The sequence below is a fragment of the Panulirus ornatus genome, chromosome 3, assembly GCF_036320965.1.
Source record: "Panulirus ornatus isolate Po-2019 chromosome 3, ASM3632096v1, whole genome shotgun sequence".
NCBI classification, from domain to species: Eukaryota; Metazoa; Arthropoda; class Malacostraca; order Decapoda; family Palinuridae; genus Panulirus; species Panulirus ornatus.
The window spans coordinates 17,321,328-17,340,848 of record NC_092226.1 but is presented as its reverse complement, the minus strand read 5'-3'; the positions used below and the strand labels follow the sequence as shown (position 1 = coordinate 17,340,848).

Below are 19,521 nucleotides of genomic sequence, written 5' to 3'. Positions count from 1 at the left end.
TCATTCTCTCCATGTGACCAAACCATTTCAATATACCCTCTTCTGCTCTCTCAACCACACTCTTTTTATTACCACACATCTCTATTATCCTTTCATTACTTACTCGATCAAACCACCTCACACCACATATTGTCCTCAAACATCTCATTTCCAACGCATCCACCCTCCTCTGTACAACCCTATCGACAGCCCATGCCTCACAACCATATAACATTGTTGGAACCACTATTCCTTCATACATACCCATTTTTGCTCTCCGAGATAACATTCTCGCCTTCCACACATTCTTCAACGCTCCCAGAACCTTTGCCCCCTCCCCCACCCTGACTCACTTTCATGGTTCCATCCACTGCCAAATCCACTCCCAGATAACTAAAACACTTCACTTCCTTCAGTTTTTCTCCATTTAAACTCACCTCCCAATTTACTTGTCCCTCAACCCTACTGAATCTAATAACCTTGCTCTTATTCACATTTACTTTCAGCTTTCTTCTTTCACACACTTTACCAAACTCAGTCACCAACTTCTGCAGTTTCTCCCCCGAATCAGCCATCAACGCTGTATCATCACTGAACAACAACTGACTCACTTCCTAAGCCCTCTCATCTATAACAGACTGTATACTAAAGCAATGGTATGCTGTTAATTGTCAATTGTTAATTTTTTCTCATTAAATTCCATCATGTTCTGTTTAGCCCATCTGTATGTATTATCCAATTATCTTTGCAATTTCTCTTGATGTTCTTCATTACCCACAGCTGTATTTACTGTCCTGTAATCTGCAGAACTTGTTATTAAACTAATCTTCACTTCCTTGTCTTCAACTATTACTGTACCATGTTTACAAATAATGCTGCAACAAAACTGTTCCTTGAAGTGCACCTGAAAAAATATTTTCATTGAACATCATTATATCTCACAACCCTGAATATACTGTTGTTTATAAGCTCTAGTAGGTCGTAGTCTGTAGGCAGCCAATGACTAGGGAGGCATGTTACTGGTAATACTAGCCCTACCTCTTGGCAAAATGGCGAGTAGAATAGATGGCAGTAGTAGGTAGGATTATGCAGGAGCATTTGCAAGAAACATTTGGGAGAAGTAGCACACAGGAACATTAGAGAGGAGCATTAGGTAAAAGTAGTAGGATGGAATATTAGGTACAAGTGGTTGGTACGAACAATAAGTCGGAGCATTTGGAATCACTGCACTAAAGTCACCCTCAGCCAGTGGCCTGTAAAAGGGGAGGCACTGAAGGCTAAGAAGCAGCACTGGAGTTCACCAGTTATGGAGACTCTTTTGCAGTGGCCACCCCCTTGAGGGAGTTCCTGGAGGGAACGTGCATGAGAAACACAGATAGATATATAAAAACTCTTCATTCCATATTCCAGTTTGCCTCTCAAGTTGAGTTTCATAGCTTTTTCTAAAAACACACTATAATTCGTAGGTCCCATGGTGCAAAACATTAAGAATCCAATAGGACGTACATAAATTCAAATCATTAAATTTTTGTTTTAACAATGAGAATCATGTAGTGACTGAGGGGCATGTCAGCCTAACTACCCAGCATGCCCCATGGCAGGTGGTACACGAACTGATATGACCAAACTAAAATGCACAAACACAAATCCTCATCAGTATACCTACAGGTTCTGGTATTATTCATAATGTGTACAATCACACATCATGGCTTTTACAGCAAGATTGAGTGATTTTCAATATTTTTTCATGTCATTGGTACACCTAGTTTTTTTTTTTTTTTTATACTTCGTCGCTGTCTCCCGCGTTTGCGAGGTAGCGCAAGGAAACAGACGAAAGAAATGGCCAAACCCCCCCCCATACACATGTATATACATACGTCCACACACGCAAATATACATACCTACACAGCTTTCCATGGTTTACCCCAGACGCTTCACATGCCTTGATTCAATCCACTGACAGCACGTCAACCCCAGTATACCACATCGCTCCAATTCACTCTATTCCTTGCCCTCCTTTCACCCTCCTGCATGTTCAGGCCCCGATCACACAAAATCTTTTTCACTCCATCTTTCCACCTCCAATTTGGTCTCCCTCTTCTCCTCGTTCCCTCCACCTCCGACACATATATCCTCTTGGTCAATCTTTCCTCACTCATTCTCTCCATGTGCCCAAACCACTTCAAAACACCCTCTTCTGCTCTCTCAACCACGCTCTTTTTATTTCCACACATCTCTCTTACCCTTACGTTACTCACTCGATCAAACCACCTCACACCACACATTGTCCTCAAACATCTCATTTCCAGCACATCCATCCTCCTGCGCACAACTCTATCCATAGCCCACGCCTCGCAACCATACAACATTGTTGGAACCACTATTCCTTCAAACATACCCATTTTTGCTTTCCGAGATAATGTTCTCGACTTCCACACATTCTTCAAGGCCCCCAGAATTTTCGCCCCCTCCCCCACCCTATGATCCACTTCCGCTTCCATGGTTCCATCCGCTGCCAGATCCACTCCCAGATATCTAAAACACTTCACTTCCTCCAGTTTTTCTCCATTCAAACTCACCTCCCAATTGACTTGACCCTCAACCCTACTGTACCTAATAACCTTGCTCTTATTCACATTTACTCTTAACTTTCTTCTTCCACACACTTTACCAAACTCAGTCACCAGCTTCTGCAGTTTCTCACATGAATCAGCCACCAGCGCTGTATCATCAGCGAACAACAACTGACTCACTTCCCAAGCTCTCTCATCCCCAACAGACTTCATACTTGCCCCTCTTTCCAAAACTCTTGCATCTACCTCCCTAACAACCCCATCCATAAACAAATTAAACAACCATGGAGACATCACACACCCCTGCCGCAAACCTACATTCACTGAGAACCAATCACTTTCCTCTCTTCCTACACGTACACATGCCTTACATCCTCGTTTTTTAAAAAGATTAAATTTTAAGCTCTAAACATACCCAGTGGAGGAGAGCATGTGAAGATAGACATGCTTAATGAAATCAAATTGGGATGCAGAGACAGATACACGTAACATTTGCATTCATTCACACAGCGAAGCCTCCTGACTTTAAAACATTAAGCATAACTGGAACTTTATCAAACCTTAAAACAACAGCAATCTTATTATCAAAGGCCAAGAATGCCAATCCCATTTGTCACTTTCAATGTAGCTCTAAATGTGCAAAATCATTCAGAACCACATTCCAGCTGCTAAAGGTTAATTTCTACACACATACAGAAATACTTGTACATCATTAAATGCCAATATCAAATACTGAGAAGGACAAAATTTATTTCATTACCATAAATGAAGTAAGGCAATGTGTACCACTGTGGGAAACTTAAAAACATAGTTATGTATGTATGCAATGGTTCCTTCTAACTGAGTACAAACCATAAATCATTTTTCCTACTATTATTATGCAGAATATGATGAATTATAAATTTTTATAACCTTTTGATAACATTAATCAACAATTAAAGGAAAAGAATACAGTAATGGTACTGGTACTTGAAATGGCAAACTAAAAATATGGTTTGTTCATTAATTTTTTCAACAATTATGGTGAACCAGTATTCTTTTTCTTTGATAATGAAATAAGAGTAATTAAAATGAGGTATCTTAAAGAGCTTTTAGTGAGGTGTTTTATAACTTGATTTGTCTCCCGAAAACACTACCTAAATAAATTTAGTTCTGCATGCCAGCAGATGCACATTCAGTGCTTACAAAGCATGTACAGCCATTGGCATGTCATTACACATTCTAATGGTTTAGAGTCAAGTAGTTCACAAATGTACAACTTGTAGGATATGAATCTAATGCTGTTCACCCTTGGCATCATTATAAAAGGTCTAATCCATGAAAAACCTTTGAATGTTTCATCATTCATGGAAATGAATACTCAAAATGATTAATCTAAAACAGCCCTTTTTTTCTTTAGTATTAATCTCTGGAGTTGTACCTTGATATTTGAACATCACTACAGCAACATGTTGATTTGTGATCCATCATTAGACAAAGGTACTGTTAATTTGGCAACACCAAAGGACTGCCTCCTGAGAACAATACATATGATATAAACAGAAAGAAAAAATATTTCATACGCATGATGACAGCCACTTACAAATTATTACACAATATAATAACTGACCTGAGTTGTACACTGCGTCAAAGAAGCTGAAGACAGACTAAGATAGGTACGCAAAGCCACTACTACTTGCAGGGCTATGTGAAGCCTTTCCAACTGAGATACTACCACCTCTGGACTCTCCTTATCATAACTCACAAACCATGAGAGCTGCTCACCCGTTGCCAGTTCACCAGCTTCATGGGGAAACAATGTGTTTACAGATGATAAAGCATGCATTTTCTTCACATGAGAAACTAGAGCAAATTTACCAATAGTCAGGATACACATTAATGATAATATAACACAGATTCAAAAAGCATATTACCAATGTAATATCCGATTGTTACCACAGGCTGAAGATAAAAGAGCAGCACAATAAGGAAAAAGAAGTAATGATAAGTTCTGACACATGACTAAAAAGTTCTATTTGAAGTTTTACCTTGGAAAATATTGATGTAATCCCTCTTGATTTTCTCACACCCCATCTCAATGAGCATGTGGAGAGGTGTGAGGCCAGACAGTTCAGGAAAACCTCCTTGTCCCCGCATCAAATTACGTGACAAACGGCCAACCTAAGAAAAGTTAGCTTAAGCATCAAGCAAAACACATTTTTTCAATCTTATCATCTATACCTGCACCAAACAATGTTACTTTCTTTAGAGTGAGGTTACTTATGCAAAATCTTCTTAGGTCTTCAGGACTGTATTTAACATTCTCATGGTATAGATCTGTGCTTTAGTGGCTAGAAAACTGGATATCTAGCCATACAAAAAGATCAATAGCTAAGCCACAGAATGGTTAGATATGAGTGGGGTGCTGCTAGGAACCACTTCTGGATCAATTCTCTTTCTGGTATATATAACACTTTCACAGCAGTATTTCCTGTGATCCATCATTATGAAAGATGCAAAAATAAAAATAATTTTTCTTTATAGTGTCTTTATCATACTTTATCAAAAAATACCAATAAATAATTATACCTCTTTGCTGGTGTGGGTGGGTGATGGATGGTTACTAGACAGGGGAGGACCTCTGTAGGGCAGGGATACACCTTATACATGTAAAGTGAGTGTAAAACACATACTGTTTTTTCCAGGCATAATTACATTTCACATATGATTAATCAACCTACACAATTCATGATTTCTTTTCAAGGCCTGATTTTACACTACACATAAGTATATCTTGCATAAATTCTTCATAGCAAATAACTGATCCATACATCCTCTACCACACCTGAAGCTACATTGTAATTTGAACATTCACTTTTGTCCCGCTTGCCTATATACAATGGCATTCCATCATTCCTCAAGCATCCTACCATGATCTATACATAGACTGAAAATCATAACAGTCAACAACACAAGCAACTCCTTTCTTATGGAATTCAATTGCAATCCCATTCACTCCAGCTGCTTTGCTGCACTTAATCTTTAGCGAGACTTTCACCACATCTCTTTTCATCATACAACTTAAGAATCCTATTCTTTTGCATGGCTCAGGTAGTGCTTAAGGTCTTAAACTGAACCCTAGAGTATTACTAGTAACAGTAATGAAGCTTACTAACACAAAATAGCCTCAATAATGGGAAGAAATTAAATATCAAAATGTCACTGACAATGCTGCTTTTAGCTACAATAGAACTCTACTCCCTTTTGTTAAGTCAAAGCTACACTTTCTTACAGTAAATCTTTGCTACACTTGTTCACTTCCCCAATGTTTGCCACTCACTCTTATGAAGTACATCTCCTTATATATCATATTAATAGCAAGAAATTGATACACTGAAGTTGGCAACACACTTGGGCATTCATTTTGAATCTGAGAATTTTTCATTTCCAAGCCCTACCACACGTCCATAATTTGGCAAACTTGAACTTAATATCCAAAATATCCAAAGCATATATCTCTCAGGGGCCCCTTCACATTCTTCTACCCACATTTGATTTGAACATGGGAAACTTCCACTCCCAGTCCCTATCAAACACCTAAAATTTGGCACACTCTACCTTAATATCCAAAATATCCAAAGCATATATCACTCAGGGGCCCCCCTCAACATTCTTCTACCTTCTTTTACTTGTACACATAGGCTTCATGAGCTGAAGAACCTCCAAAATCTTGAAAAGACAGGAAACATCCCCCTAGACTCTTTTCTTGTTAGCTGATACTGTCTGTGTGTGATCATCTGTTCCTGAAACTACCTCACTTCCCAAAGGAAACAGCAATCACATATGATATAAAATATATACCTATTCATTTACCTATAACTATCACGAGATCTCGTTCTAAGAAAGAGTACTGATGCTCACCAGGACATCTTTCCATAAGCTCCTGCAGGGATATGTGGGCTCTGGAGTGAGAAGTTTATTAATGAAAATTTACTCCCAATAAGTAAAGCCTTGCCAAAGGTAACTTTTCCCTCAAGATGTAACATCATGCAGGTAGAGTCTGTTTTCTTTAAAGACTATATATAAGATTCTTCGTCAAAGCAAACACCTGATCCACAACACCACCACTCCTGAAACTAAATTGTTCTACCACACCGTTAACCACCACTCTTCCATACAACTTACCAGGTACACTCAACAAACTTAAACCTCTGTAATTCATACACTCACCTTTGCCCCCCTCACCTTTATATAATGGCATGATGCATGCATTTTACCAAGCCTCTGACACAACACCGTAATCCATACATACAATGAAAATCCTGGCAAACCAATCTACAACACAATCTCCCCCTTTCCTGAGAAATTTAACAGCAATACCATCCATTTGCCACATTTTATCTTATAAAAGGCTTTCACTTAATCTTCTCTCTTCACAAAACCACTTGCCAAGACTTTCTCACTTCACATATCTCCCCAACACAAACAACCTACTTCTGCCACCCTCTCCCGAACCCAAACACCCATTCACCCTCAGGTATCTATTCCACTCTATTTCTTCCAAGTTCTTTCCATTCAAACTTACATTTTAAATAGCCTGTCTCTTCACTGCAAAGCCTAATAACTTTGTTTTTACTCTCACTGACCCTAGACTTTCTCCTTTCACACACACTCATCTAAACTTATGACACCAGCTCCTGCAAATTCTCCTTCAAATCTGACACCAGTACCATATCAACAAACAACAACTGATTTGCCTCCCAGTCCCCCTATCCCTAGCAGACTGCATACCTGGTCCTCTCTCCAACACTCTTGCATTCATCTGCCTCACTACCATCCCCGCAAACATATCAAATAGTCATACTGACATCACACACCCTTCAGGCACCTCACCATGATCTATACAAACATCTGTTATTCATACTTACCCCTAGATTGTTCTATGAAAGAGTTCTGGTGTTATCCAGAACCTTTCTAATGGATCATGCACCCCAAAGCTATACTACTTCTACAAGCAGGGAAATGTTGATTCCATTGAAGTGAAAAGTTCTTTGACAAAACTTCACTCCAAGTGATTAAGTTCACAAGAGGTGACTTTTCATTCACAGTGCAACCTCTAGCAAGAAGTCTGGTTACATCCATATAAACACTGAAAATCCATACTAATCAATCAGTAACACAATCACCCCCTTTCTGAAGAAATTCAATTGCAATACTATCCACTCCAGCAATCTTTCCACATTTCATCACATGCAAGGCTGAAAAATTTGCCCACTTAGGAGGATAGAAGAGTTAGGGATGACCTAAACATAACCATTTAAGTTTTTAAAACAGACTGATGATGTAAACTAGTATATCTCAAACATTTTTGATTGTGACCCTAAACATAATCTTTTTTTGGCCTGGTGACCTAAAGGGCTGATATATAATACACTATGTGTACAATACCATACTATTCAAACAATGTTCACATGCAGAGACATCACACACATAAGAGGGCACTAATTACAAAAACTGGAGAAAACAAGCTACATTTGTAGGAAATATGTATGGTTATGGCCTTGAATAGGAAAATGATAAATTTCCCAATTCAAGGTCTTATCTATTCTTACTAATATTCATATTTTCCCATTACGGTCACACATCCTCTGAACAGGTACTGCTCCACACCAATACGTCATTTTCACAGCTTTAATGGGTAATGTGCAGGCAAAAACTTACTTTTTTCTATTAACTAAGATCTCAACCTTCACCAGTATGCCACTGAATACCTGGACATGGCAATACCAGTACTAAGAGACAGGTGTAGGCTTCACATTTACACTGGGAGATTCAACATACCAGAACAAGTATAAGACATGACTGACTTGAACGTGTCATATGGAGGCTTTCTTCGCACCCATTTTACTTTTATCAGCACTTCTGTAATTTTTCAAATTCCTCTGTTTCATTATGTGATAATGGAAGTTTTTCACAATTTTTGCCAAAAATAATTTCCCCTCCCCCCCAAAGAGATGTTACCATGACTCAGAAATATCCTTGCAACCCTCATTTGGGTCGCAAACCTAGGTTTGGGAACCACTGATGAAGACAGTGAACAGTTCTCTAAGAGATGAGGACAGAACAACTACTAGACTTAAGATGAAATTAAGCAAGAAACACTGAAAAAGATTTGAAGAAGTATTTTTACAGTATAGGAGTAAAGGATGATTGGAAAGGAATGAATGAATGAAGTTGTGTGACAGAGAATATTCATGAGACTGGGCCTTGTGAGTGTAAACTTACTCCCTTTACAGTACAAACAGGTAATCAATTACAGCCTTATAAGATCCTTCTCCTTCCTCTGTTCCTTCCTTTGGAAAGTAATACAAGAGGGGAGGATTCCTCAACTGCCTATCTCCACCCCTTTTAGTCACCTTTTATGACAGGAAGGAGATACATGAGCAATATCTTTTTAACCTGTCCCTTCCTATCTCTTCCTACACAACCTTATATTCCCTCAAGCAAACCACAACACAAAGACCCCTTTCATATGCACACAATCTCATAATCAAACCAAAACACCCTGACACCACAAAAACAACAAAAAAATTGCAACATTATTTCACACAATTAGAACAATGGGTGTTCTAGAAAAGAATGTCTGCATCTCCACATAAGTCTCTAGCCACTCTTTTTATCTCGAACAGACAAATCCAACTCAAACCCTCCACTCACAATGAATGGTCAATCATCATTCCCAGTGAACTAAATCAACCAATCTATTCATTACATATAAAATACATATGAAATTCACTCCTACAATAATATCAACACTAAAGCAACATACAAATTAAATGCCCTCAAAATACTAACTGACACCAGATTTGAACAAGAAAAAGAATACCTTGACATCCTCTACAAACAATCAATCCACTCTAGTTTCCACTATGCCTTATCTGCCTGGTCTTCCTACCTCTGCAAACCAAAGAATATAATTCACTTAGAACAATCAATGGCTGACCAGTAACCACAATCACTCAACATCTACACAAAGAAACAAATACAATACAATCCCATCTAAACATGCTTGGCACTCAATTCTATGCATCAGTATTAGACCCCCTCCTACCCCAAACCACTCCATAACTAATGCCAACTCCCAAGTATAAATAAAAAAGTTACCCCTGCCCACACTAAGGCAATCTACTCCTATCCAAAGCACTTCATAACTAATGCCAACTCCCAAGTATAAATAAAAAAGTTACCCCTGCCTCACACTAAGGCAGTCTACTCCTACCCAAAGCACTTCATAACTAATGCCAACTCCTAAGTATAAATAAAAAAGTTACCCCTGCCTCACACTAATGTAATCACCTCTAACAAATATAGCAGATAAAACACGCACAGTGAAATAAGCTGAGAAGCACTAATAAGCCATCCTTTCAACTCAGTCTTAAACTCCAACCCACAAGACATTCATCCATTAGAAGCAATTCTCCCCAGATAACACAAATCACACTTATCCATCTGTGCTCTAGACATAAGTCATCCCTAAAACACCTAAAACCATTTCAACATATCTCAAGATCCATCATGCTCACCATATACTAAGTAATCAATTGCCCTGTGCTCTCTATGCATAGTCCTGACAAGTAGATGTAATCAGCTTCAAGAGCAGTGCAGGAACCTCATAAATAAAGGGCTCCTGGGGCAGGAAGTAAGTAAATTTATACATGTAAATAAACATATACATACAGAGGTGTTACCATACTCCACCTGCCTGAAGTTACAATATAAGCAAAAAGTCACTTTTGGCAAGTCTGTATCATTGGGAGTACAGTCTGGTTAAAGGACTCACTCCAAAGGAGTCTCCAGTTCCCTGCTATTGGGAGTAGCATAGCCATGGGAAGCAAGAGCCCTTAGAAAGGCCCTGGGTAATGCCAGGCTTTCCACTGAAATTAGTCCTTGGGTAATTATCTAAATGAGAGTTGGGGTGAGAGAGTATCATTAAATTTTAGGGAGAATAAAAAGATGTTCTGGAAGGAGGTAAATAAAGTGCGTAAGACAAGGGAGCAAATGGGAACTTCAGTGAAGGGCGCATATGGGGAGGTGATAACAAGTAGTGGTGATGTGAGTGGGAGATAGAGTGAGTATTTTGAAGGTTTGCTGAATGTGTTTGATGATAGAGTGGCAGATATAGGGTGTTTTGGTCGAGGTGGTGTGCAAAGTGAGAGGGTTAGGGAAAATGATTTGGTAAACAGAGAAGAGGTAGTGAAAGCTTTGCGGAAGATGAAAGCCGGCAAGGCAGCAGGTTTGGATGGTATTGCAGTGGAATTTATTAAAAAAGGGGGTGACTGTATTGTTGACTGGTTGGTAAGGTTATTTAATGTATGCATGACTCATGGTGAGGTGCCTGAGGATTGGCGGAATGCGTGCATAGTGCCATTGTACAAAGGCAAAGGGGATAAGAGTGAGTGCTCAAATTACAGAGGTATAAGTTTGTTGAGTATTCCTGGTAAATTATATGGGAGGGTATTGATTGAGAGGGTGAAGGCATGTACAGAGCATCAGATTGGGGAAGAGCAGTGTGGTTTCAGAAGTGATAGAGGATGTGTAGATCAGGTGTTTGCTTTGAAGAATGTATGTGAGAAATACTTAGAAAAGCAAATGGATTTGTATGTAGCATTTATGGATCTGGAGAAGGCATATGATAGAGTTGATAGAGATGCTCTGTGGAAGGTATTAAGAATATATGGTGTGGGAGGAAAGTTGTTAGAAGCAGTGAAAAGTTTTTATCGAGGATGTAAGGCATGTGTACGTGTAGGAAGAGAGGAAAGTGATTGGTTCTCAGTGAATGTAGGTTTGCGGCAGGGGTGTGTGATGTCTCCATGGTTGTTTAATTTGTTTATGGATGGGGTTGTTAGGGAGGTAAATGCAAGAGTTTTGGAAAGAGGGGCAAGTATGAAGTCTGTTGGGATGAGAGAGCTTGGGAAGTGAGTCAGTTGTTGTTCGCTGATGATACAGCGCTGGTGGCTGATTCATGTGAGAAACTGCAGAAGCTGGTGACTGAGTTTGGTAAAGTGTGTGGAAGAAGAAAGTTAAGAGTAAATGTGAATAAGAGCAAGGTTATTAGGTACAGTAGGGTTGAGGGTCAAGTCAATTGGGAGGTGAGTTTGAATGGAGAAAAACTGGAGGAAGTGAAGTGTTTTAGATATCTGGGAGTGGATCTGGCAGCGGATGGAACCATGGAAGCGGAAGTGGATCATAGGGTGGGGGAGGGGGCGAAAATTCTGGGGGCCTTGAAGAATGTGTGGAAGTCGAGAACATTATCTCGGAAAGCAAAAATGGGTATGTTTGAAGGAATAGTGGTTCCAACAATGTTGTATGGTTGCGAGGCGTGGGCTATGGATAGAGTTGTGCGCAGGAGGATGGATGTGCTGGAAATGAGATGTTTGAGGACAATGTGTGGTGTGAGGTGGTTTGATCGAGTGAGTAACGTAAGGGTAAGAGAGATGTGTGGAAATAAAAAGAGCGTGGTTGAGAGAGCAGAAGAGGGTGTTTTGAAGTGGTTTGGGCACATGGAGAGGATGAGTGAGGAAAGATTGACCAAGAGGATATATGTGTCGGAGGTGGAGGGAACAAGGAGAGGAGGGAGACCAAATTGGAGGTGGAAAGATGGAGTGAAAAAGATTTTGTGTGATCGGGGCCTGAACATGCAGGAGGGTGAAAGGAGGGCAAGGAATAGAGTGAATTGGAGCAATGTGGTATACTTGGGTTGATGTGCTGTCAGTGGATTAAATCAAGGCATGTGAAGCGTCTAGGGTAAGCTATGGAAAGCTGTGTAGGTATGTATATTTGCGTGTGTGGACGTATGTATATACATGTGTATGGGGGGGGTTGGGCCATTTCTTTCGTCTGTTTCCTTGCGCTACCTCGCAAACGCGGGAGACAGCGACAAAGTATAATAAAAAAAAAAAATCTATATCTCTACTGCCTGTCCCCTTTTGGAACTCCCTCAAGGAAGTGGCCATGGTAATAGACTCCATAACAAGTGCACTCTAGTGCTGCTTCTTAGCCTTAAACGCCTCACCCTTAACAGGCCACCGACAAAGAGCAAGTCTTACACAGTCTGTAGAGGGGTAATCAAAAATGAAAAATAAGTATGGAAAGCAGTGAGGTGCTGAGGAGCGGCAGAATGCATGTGTAATGCCATTTTATTAAAGTAGAGAGACAAAGGCAGTAAGCAGTATTTGGCAGACAGCCAATGACCAGGAGATATATCAACAGTACTACCCGCCTGGGTATCGGGAGGGTTAGTGATGGCTGTGTAGTGAGCCAGCACTTCAGTGGTTGTCAAGCTGCACCTCTCTAACCCAGGTAGCCATCTTTTCTTTCTGCCTCACCCACACATGGACCACTGGCAATCTGTCCACAAACATATAATCTCTCCTATTCATACATAACACTTGACAACAATTAACTAACACAGCTCACTCTTCGTAACTTTAATTTTCCTGTGGTGAGCACCATGCACAAGCCCTGCCTTTTGGCAAAATAGTAGGAGCAGTAGATAGAAGTAAAAAGTATGAACATTTAAACAGGAACATTAAGTAGAAACATTAGGTAGAAGTGGTGGGTAGGAGCATTTGGTAAATGTAGTCAACAGGAACATTAATAGGAGCCTCTGCAAACACCGCTACAGTTGCCCTCTGCCAGTGGCCTGTTAAGGGCGAGGCACTAAAGGCTAAGAAGCAGCTCTGGAGTTTACTAGTTATAGACACTATAGCCATGGCAACCCTCTTAAGGGCTTTTGAGTCGAAACTGGCATCAGAGATACAGACAGATAGATAGACAGACAAAGGTGAGTGTTTGAAACACAGAGGTATAAGCTTGCTCAACGTACCTGATAAGTTGTATGGGCCAGTGGGGACTGAGTGAAAATGAGTTTGAGTTATAAGGGCTTGAACATGCAGGAAGGTGAAAGGCAAGCACAGAATAAAATGAATTGGGACAATGTGGTATACAGGGGTCAATGAGCTGTCAACAGAATGAACCAGGGAAGAGGGCAGAGAAAACCATAGAAAGATCTGTGGGGCCTGGTTGTGGATAGAGGTCTGTGGTTCCAGTGCACTGCACAAGGCAGCTAGAGAATGGATGTGCATGAATGTGGCCTTTCTTCATAGGTTCATGTTGCCACCTCGCTAATGCGGGAAGCAGCAAAGTACGAAAACAAAATTATAACTGCTTGTGACATAAGGCACCTCTGCATACTGATACAGTGTGCCTTCTACTTCAAATGAAGGCAACAAGAGGCAATCTGTACAAGTACAGCTAGAGTCCTAATACTCTGAACCATACAAGTAGAGCTAAAGTCCCTTCTGCATTTAGAAATTGAAACAAATGAGACTAAGCATACGCTATAAGAATCACCACCTCATTTCAAAGCTATCTGGGTGCTCCTGAAATCCTGGGACAATGTTAGTTTGCATAATATATTTACACTTGCCCATCTCAGCTATACATTATATTCACATTATATAAATTTGTATGATGACCAAAATTTTGGGTCCATAACAATTATAGTTATTTCTATTTCCATTTTTCCTTACAAATTTCTCTCTTCCATGAATACTATGGTCCTAACCACTTGATCTAACCTACAAAACTTTAAACCAACCTGAGTGACATTGCGGACATGTATCTGGGGTCGCACCTCCCCAGAGGAAACAGCTTCAAAAACCAAGCCAAGGCTCTCCCTCAATTCTTGGAAGGATTCACATCCTGCTCAAGAGAGATCATTATTAGTCTCAATGAGGTCAGATATAGAAAACTACATCAATCTAAGCATTGTCCTATTGAGGTTTATGGATCTTAATACATGATGGGTAAAGGACTGACAGACAAAGTGCCCATACATACACGAGCGAGTGTATAGTAAATGAGGTCTTTAACCTTACTACAGATTCCTCACTTTAAAGAGTCACAATACTGCAGTCAAGCTGGTGGTCCAACAAGCATTCTTTTGGTGCAATCATCCTTCAAAGACTATCATCATCTACTCTTTCTTTCTTTCTTTGCTTCCCTATCTAAACTTGTTCCAAAGCATTCTTATGATTTCAAATACAAAGAAAATGTGGTTCTTCAAATGCTATGAAACAAACCAGAATGATACAAAATCTAAGTAATGCTAAAATTTCATGTACTGATAGTCACAGGGTGGGGGAGGAAGCGAAGGTTCTGGGAGCATTGAAGAATGTGTTTAAGGTGAGAACGTTATCTCAAAGAGCAAAAATGGGCATGATGGAAGGAATTGTGGTCCCAAAAATGCTATATGGTTGCAAGGCATGGGCTATAGATAGGGTGGTGTGGAGGAGGGTGGATGTGCTGGAAATGAAATGTTTGAGGACAATATGTGGTGTGAGGTGGTTTGATCAAGTAAGTAATGAAAGGGTAAGAGAGATGTGTGGTAATAAAAAGAGTGTGGCTGAGAGAGCAGACGAGTGTGTGTTGAAATGGTTTGGAAACTTGGAGAGAATAAGTGAAGAAAGAATGACAAAGAGGATATATGGGTCAGAGGTGGAGGGAACAAGGAGAAGCAGGAGACCAAACTGGATATGGAAGAATGGAGTGGAATAGATTTTGAGCGATCAGGGCCTGAACAAACAGGAGGGTGAAAGCCACACAAGGCATAAACTGAACTGGAACAATGTGGTACACCTGAGTCAATTTGCTATCAATGGACTGAACCAGGCCATGTGAAACATCTAGGGTAAACCATACAAAGGTCTTTGGGGCCTGAATGTGGATAGGGAGCTGTGGTTTCAGTGTATTAAACATGACAATTAGAGACCGAGTGTGAACGAATGTCGCCTTATTTGTCTGTTTTCCTAGCGCTACCTTGCTGATGCAGGGGGTAGTGATGCTGTTTCCTGAGAGGAGGGGTGGTACAGGGAATGGATGAAGGCAAGTATAAATATGTACATGTGTAATTATGTATATGTCTGTGTATGTGTATGCATAGTATGTATATATGTAAAAGTTTATATAGGGACATATATAAAACTTCCTATTCCACAATAGTTACATAAAAAAGCCAACATGGATTTGTGCCAGGAAAATGTATGCAAACCTAATCATTACTTCATTACAATGGTATATATGAAAGTTTTTTCTAAGGATAAGAAATGAATACTGTTTTTCTTGACTTTGCAAAAGCATTTGAAAAGGGAAATCACATGATTTTGTGAGAAAAAGTAGCTACACAGAACATTACAAATAAGATAAGAAGATGCATTAAAGAGTTTCAGACAGATAGTTCAAAATGGTAGCAAACGAAACAATGTCTGAAGAAGATGTCCTACTTGAAGCACTGCAGGGAATTGCGTTGGCCTCGGAAGTCTTTGTGGTAATGGTATCAGACAAAGATGGGGAATGGTGTTGGCCTCAGTACTCTTTGTGAGAATGTATCAGATACAGACAGGGAACAGTACTGGCCTCAGTCCTCTATGCAATGATGTTATCAGACAATGACAGCAAAGTACTGTAAAGGAAAGCATGGGGAAGAGATCTGCTGATGACACCAAAGTATGCAAAATGATCAGATCAGAGACTGATCAAATGGGAATGTAAAAAGCCTTTAAAAACAACTCCCTAAAGGGCAGATGAACCTACAGGAATATGAAGAAGATGAATTTCAGCAAGTAAGTTATGGGACAAAAAAGGATTCATTAGTGGTACCATATAAAAACCCAACAAGGGAAAGTGATAAAAAGTGGGACAATTATAAGTCACTTGGGTGTCATCATAAATGAGAAACTAGATTTCAGAAAGCATATTGAGAGGTTAACACTATCAAGTCAAGTGATGTGGTATGATTCTGGGAACATTCAGTACAAGAGATGGGAACCTGTCAATCAAAATTCTTAATGGATTTTTAAGAAGCAAAACTGAATACTGCCATGTTGTATGGTCGTCAACTAAACAAACAGAAATAGAGAATTTGGAAGCACTTCACAAGAAAATTGAAGCAATGGAACATGGTCTATTACAAAAGCATGAAAAAACTACAACTATTCAGCCTAAAAAAAGAAGGGAAAGATAAATGATAAAATACACAGAGAAACAAACTTATGGTATAATAGAACTTTTAACCTGAAAACATCTCAAAAGGGAAAATACAGTTATTAAAGCTTCAAGAATACCACGGAACATACTGAAAATAAATCAGACAAAAATATATGGCAGCCCAACCTGAAACCTAGAATGGTATTCCATGTGCTACCAGGAGAAATAAGAAGCAATTATAGAATGAATATAGAAACATTTAGAAGAGTCCTTAAATTGCGGTTTAAATCAGTCCCAAATGAATCGAAATAGATTATGTAAAACAGGCAGTGACTGAGAAGAACAGTGCTATTCATCAAGTCCTGCCACTATAGCTAAATCTTGATGTAGCTACTCATCAGTAGATACTTTCTCTTTCTTTTAAAAATATCATGCTGGTTTCTGCTTATGAGCCTCAGTCAATGTCAAGACTATGCATTACTCAGGAAGCCACTGTCATGTAATTACTATGAAGCCCATGGCAACTTCATTGAGGGCCTTTCTGATGTTTTTCTTGGGACTACCCTATCATATCTTCCAAACATCTACGACCTGTCTTTTTTTAAGTTATCCACTTCCTCAAACACTCTTTTACTAAACTTTCCTTCATCTTTCTTTATTTTGCCCAGAGTTAATGTAGATTCCTAATTGTGACTGAAACATGTCAGAAAAACTTTCTATAACTAGGAAGAGTCTCATAACAAGACAGGCTATTAGCTGGGGTATAATGTGAATATTCATCGAAGAAGAGCCCAATGACATGTGACAGACTACATACTAGGGTATAATGTGAATATCGCTGAACTACTTCAAATGGAAGAAAGGAAGAAATGCACTAGTTGTTCCTAGTGCAATTCTCTTATAAGCTACCAAAGTCAATAAACAATGTATCTTTTGCGATAAAACATAAAAATGTATTATCAGAAACAAAGAAAAGGAAAACATACTTATAAGGACAGTCCACAGTAGGTCAGTGAAGTCCATATTTTGCCGTCTATTGAAAAACTTTCCCTCAATCATCATATCAAAATCAGACCCACCGTCTTCCTCCTTCTTCTGACGATGACCTATGGATATGCATAATGTAAATATACCATGAGCTACTTAGACTGGAAAAGAAAGGACATAAATGCAGTAATCTTGTACCTTCTATCTATACCAAATATTGAATTCTTATAGTAGCTGAGACAGAATGAACAACTGAATTTCCTAATCATGGTAATCTCACATATGTTAAACATATATATTTACATATACTTATCTATTTACTTTATCTATTATAATCATCCTGTGAATCTTTTTGTGAATGGGTCCTGGTGCTAATGCATTATCTCTTCCTAAAGGTTCCTAATGGTAAATTCAGGGGTTACTGATTGGAAAAACATATAAGCAAGGGGTAGCACGTATGCTCATGGAGGAGTTGTGGAAATGTATGAAGAAGCATAAAGAGGTGAACCCCAGGCTAATGTGATTAAAAATAAAAGTGGACTACCAGAGGAGAGTAATTATTGGAACTTATAACCTAAAAGTGAGAGGAGTAGCGGTTAGCTACATTGATGGGCCGCCAAGGGTCAAGGGCATAGGTTCAAATCCTGGTTCCGGCAGTCGATCCACAGTCAACCCAGCTGGTCATCCACCCCTAGGGGTTGGTCAATAAAATGGGTACCTGGCTCAGGTTAGGGTTGGATGGTATTGTAGTTGAATCTATTTAGAAAGGGAGTGACTGTGTCGTTTATTGGAAAACTACAGAGGCATAAGTTTGTCGAGTATTCCTGGAAAATTGTATGGGAGGATATTGATTGAGAAGGTGAAGGTATGTACAGAGCATCACATTGGAAGTGGTAGAAAATGTATGGATCAGGTGTTTGCTTTGAAGAATGTGTGTAAGGAATACTTAAAAAACAGATGGATTTGTGTGTAGCAATTATGGATCTGGAGAGGGCATATGATGGGGCTGATAGAGATGCTTTGTGGAAAGTTTTAGGAGTATATGGTGTGGGAGGTAAGCTTCTAGAAGCAGTGAGAAGATTTTATCATGGGTTTAAGGCATGTGCACAAGTGGAAAGAAAGAAGAGTGATTGGTTCCTAGTGAAAGTTGTTCTGTGGCAATGGTGTGTGATGTCCCAATGATTGTTTTATTTGTTTATGGATGGGGGGTTAGGGAGGTAAATGGAAGAGTTTTGGAGAGAGAGGCAAGTCTGCGGTCTGTTGGGGATGAGATGGCATGGGAAGTGAGTCAGTTGTTTTCGACACACACGAAATAGCATCCCCCCATTCCTTCAGTGAAGTAGCGTCAGATAAAGACAAAAAAGGTCACATTTATTCACACTCAGTCTCTAGCTGTCATGTGTAATGCATCAAAACCATAGTTCCCTATCCACATCTAGGCCCCAAGACCATTCCATGGTTTACTCCAGATGCTTCACATGCCCTGGTTCAGTCCATTGACAGCACATCGACCCCAGTATACCACATCGTTCCAATTCACTCTATTCCTTGGATGCCTCTCACCCTTGTGTATGTTCAGGCCCCAATCGCTCAAAACCTTTTTCACTCCATCCTTCCACCTCCAATTTGGTTTCCTGCTCCTCCTTCTTCCCTCCACCTCTAACACATATATCCTCTTCATCAATCTTTCCTCACTCATTCTCTCCATATGTTCAAACCATTTCAACATACCATCTTCTGCTCTCTCAACCACACTATTTATATTGCCAAACATCTCTCTTATCCTTTCATTACTTACTTGATCTATAGCATTAATGGGATGGCCTTGATTAGAGCCTCAGCTGCCTGTGTCATCTCAGCTAAAAAAAAACTTTAAAGCCAATACAATATACAGTATGACATACATTCGATCCAAGTGAGTGCAAAATAATGAAAACAGGTCACAGTGAAAAAAATG

General features: G+C 39.6%; 1 protein-coding gene across 1 annotated transcript in view; it reads right to left on the bottom strand.

The window, feature by feature from the left end:
- Window positions 1-19,521, bottom strand: part of Zwilch (zwilch kinetochore protein) — an 85,426-nt gene that overhangs the window by 29,641 nt on the left and 36,264 nt on the right. Inside the window, exons 9-12 of the mRNA XM_071684536.1 lie at window positions 17,564-17,683; window positions 14,191-14,294; window positions 4,580-4,712; window positions 4,162-4,334 (exon numbers count right to left, since the gene is read on the bottom strand). Coding sequence (XP_071540637.1) covers window positions 4,162-4,334; window positions 4,580-4,712; window positions 14,191-14,294; window positions 17,564-17,683 — 530 coding nt within the window. The remainder of the gene's footprint in view (window positions 1-4,161; window positions 4,335-4,579; window positions 4,713-14,190; window positions 14,295-17,563; window positions 17,684-19,521) is intronic.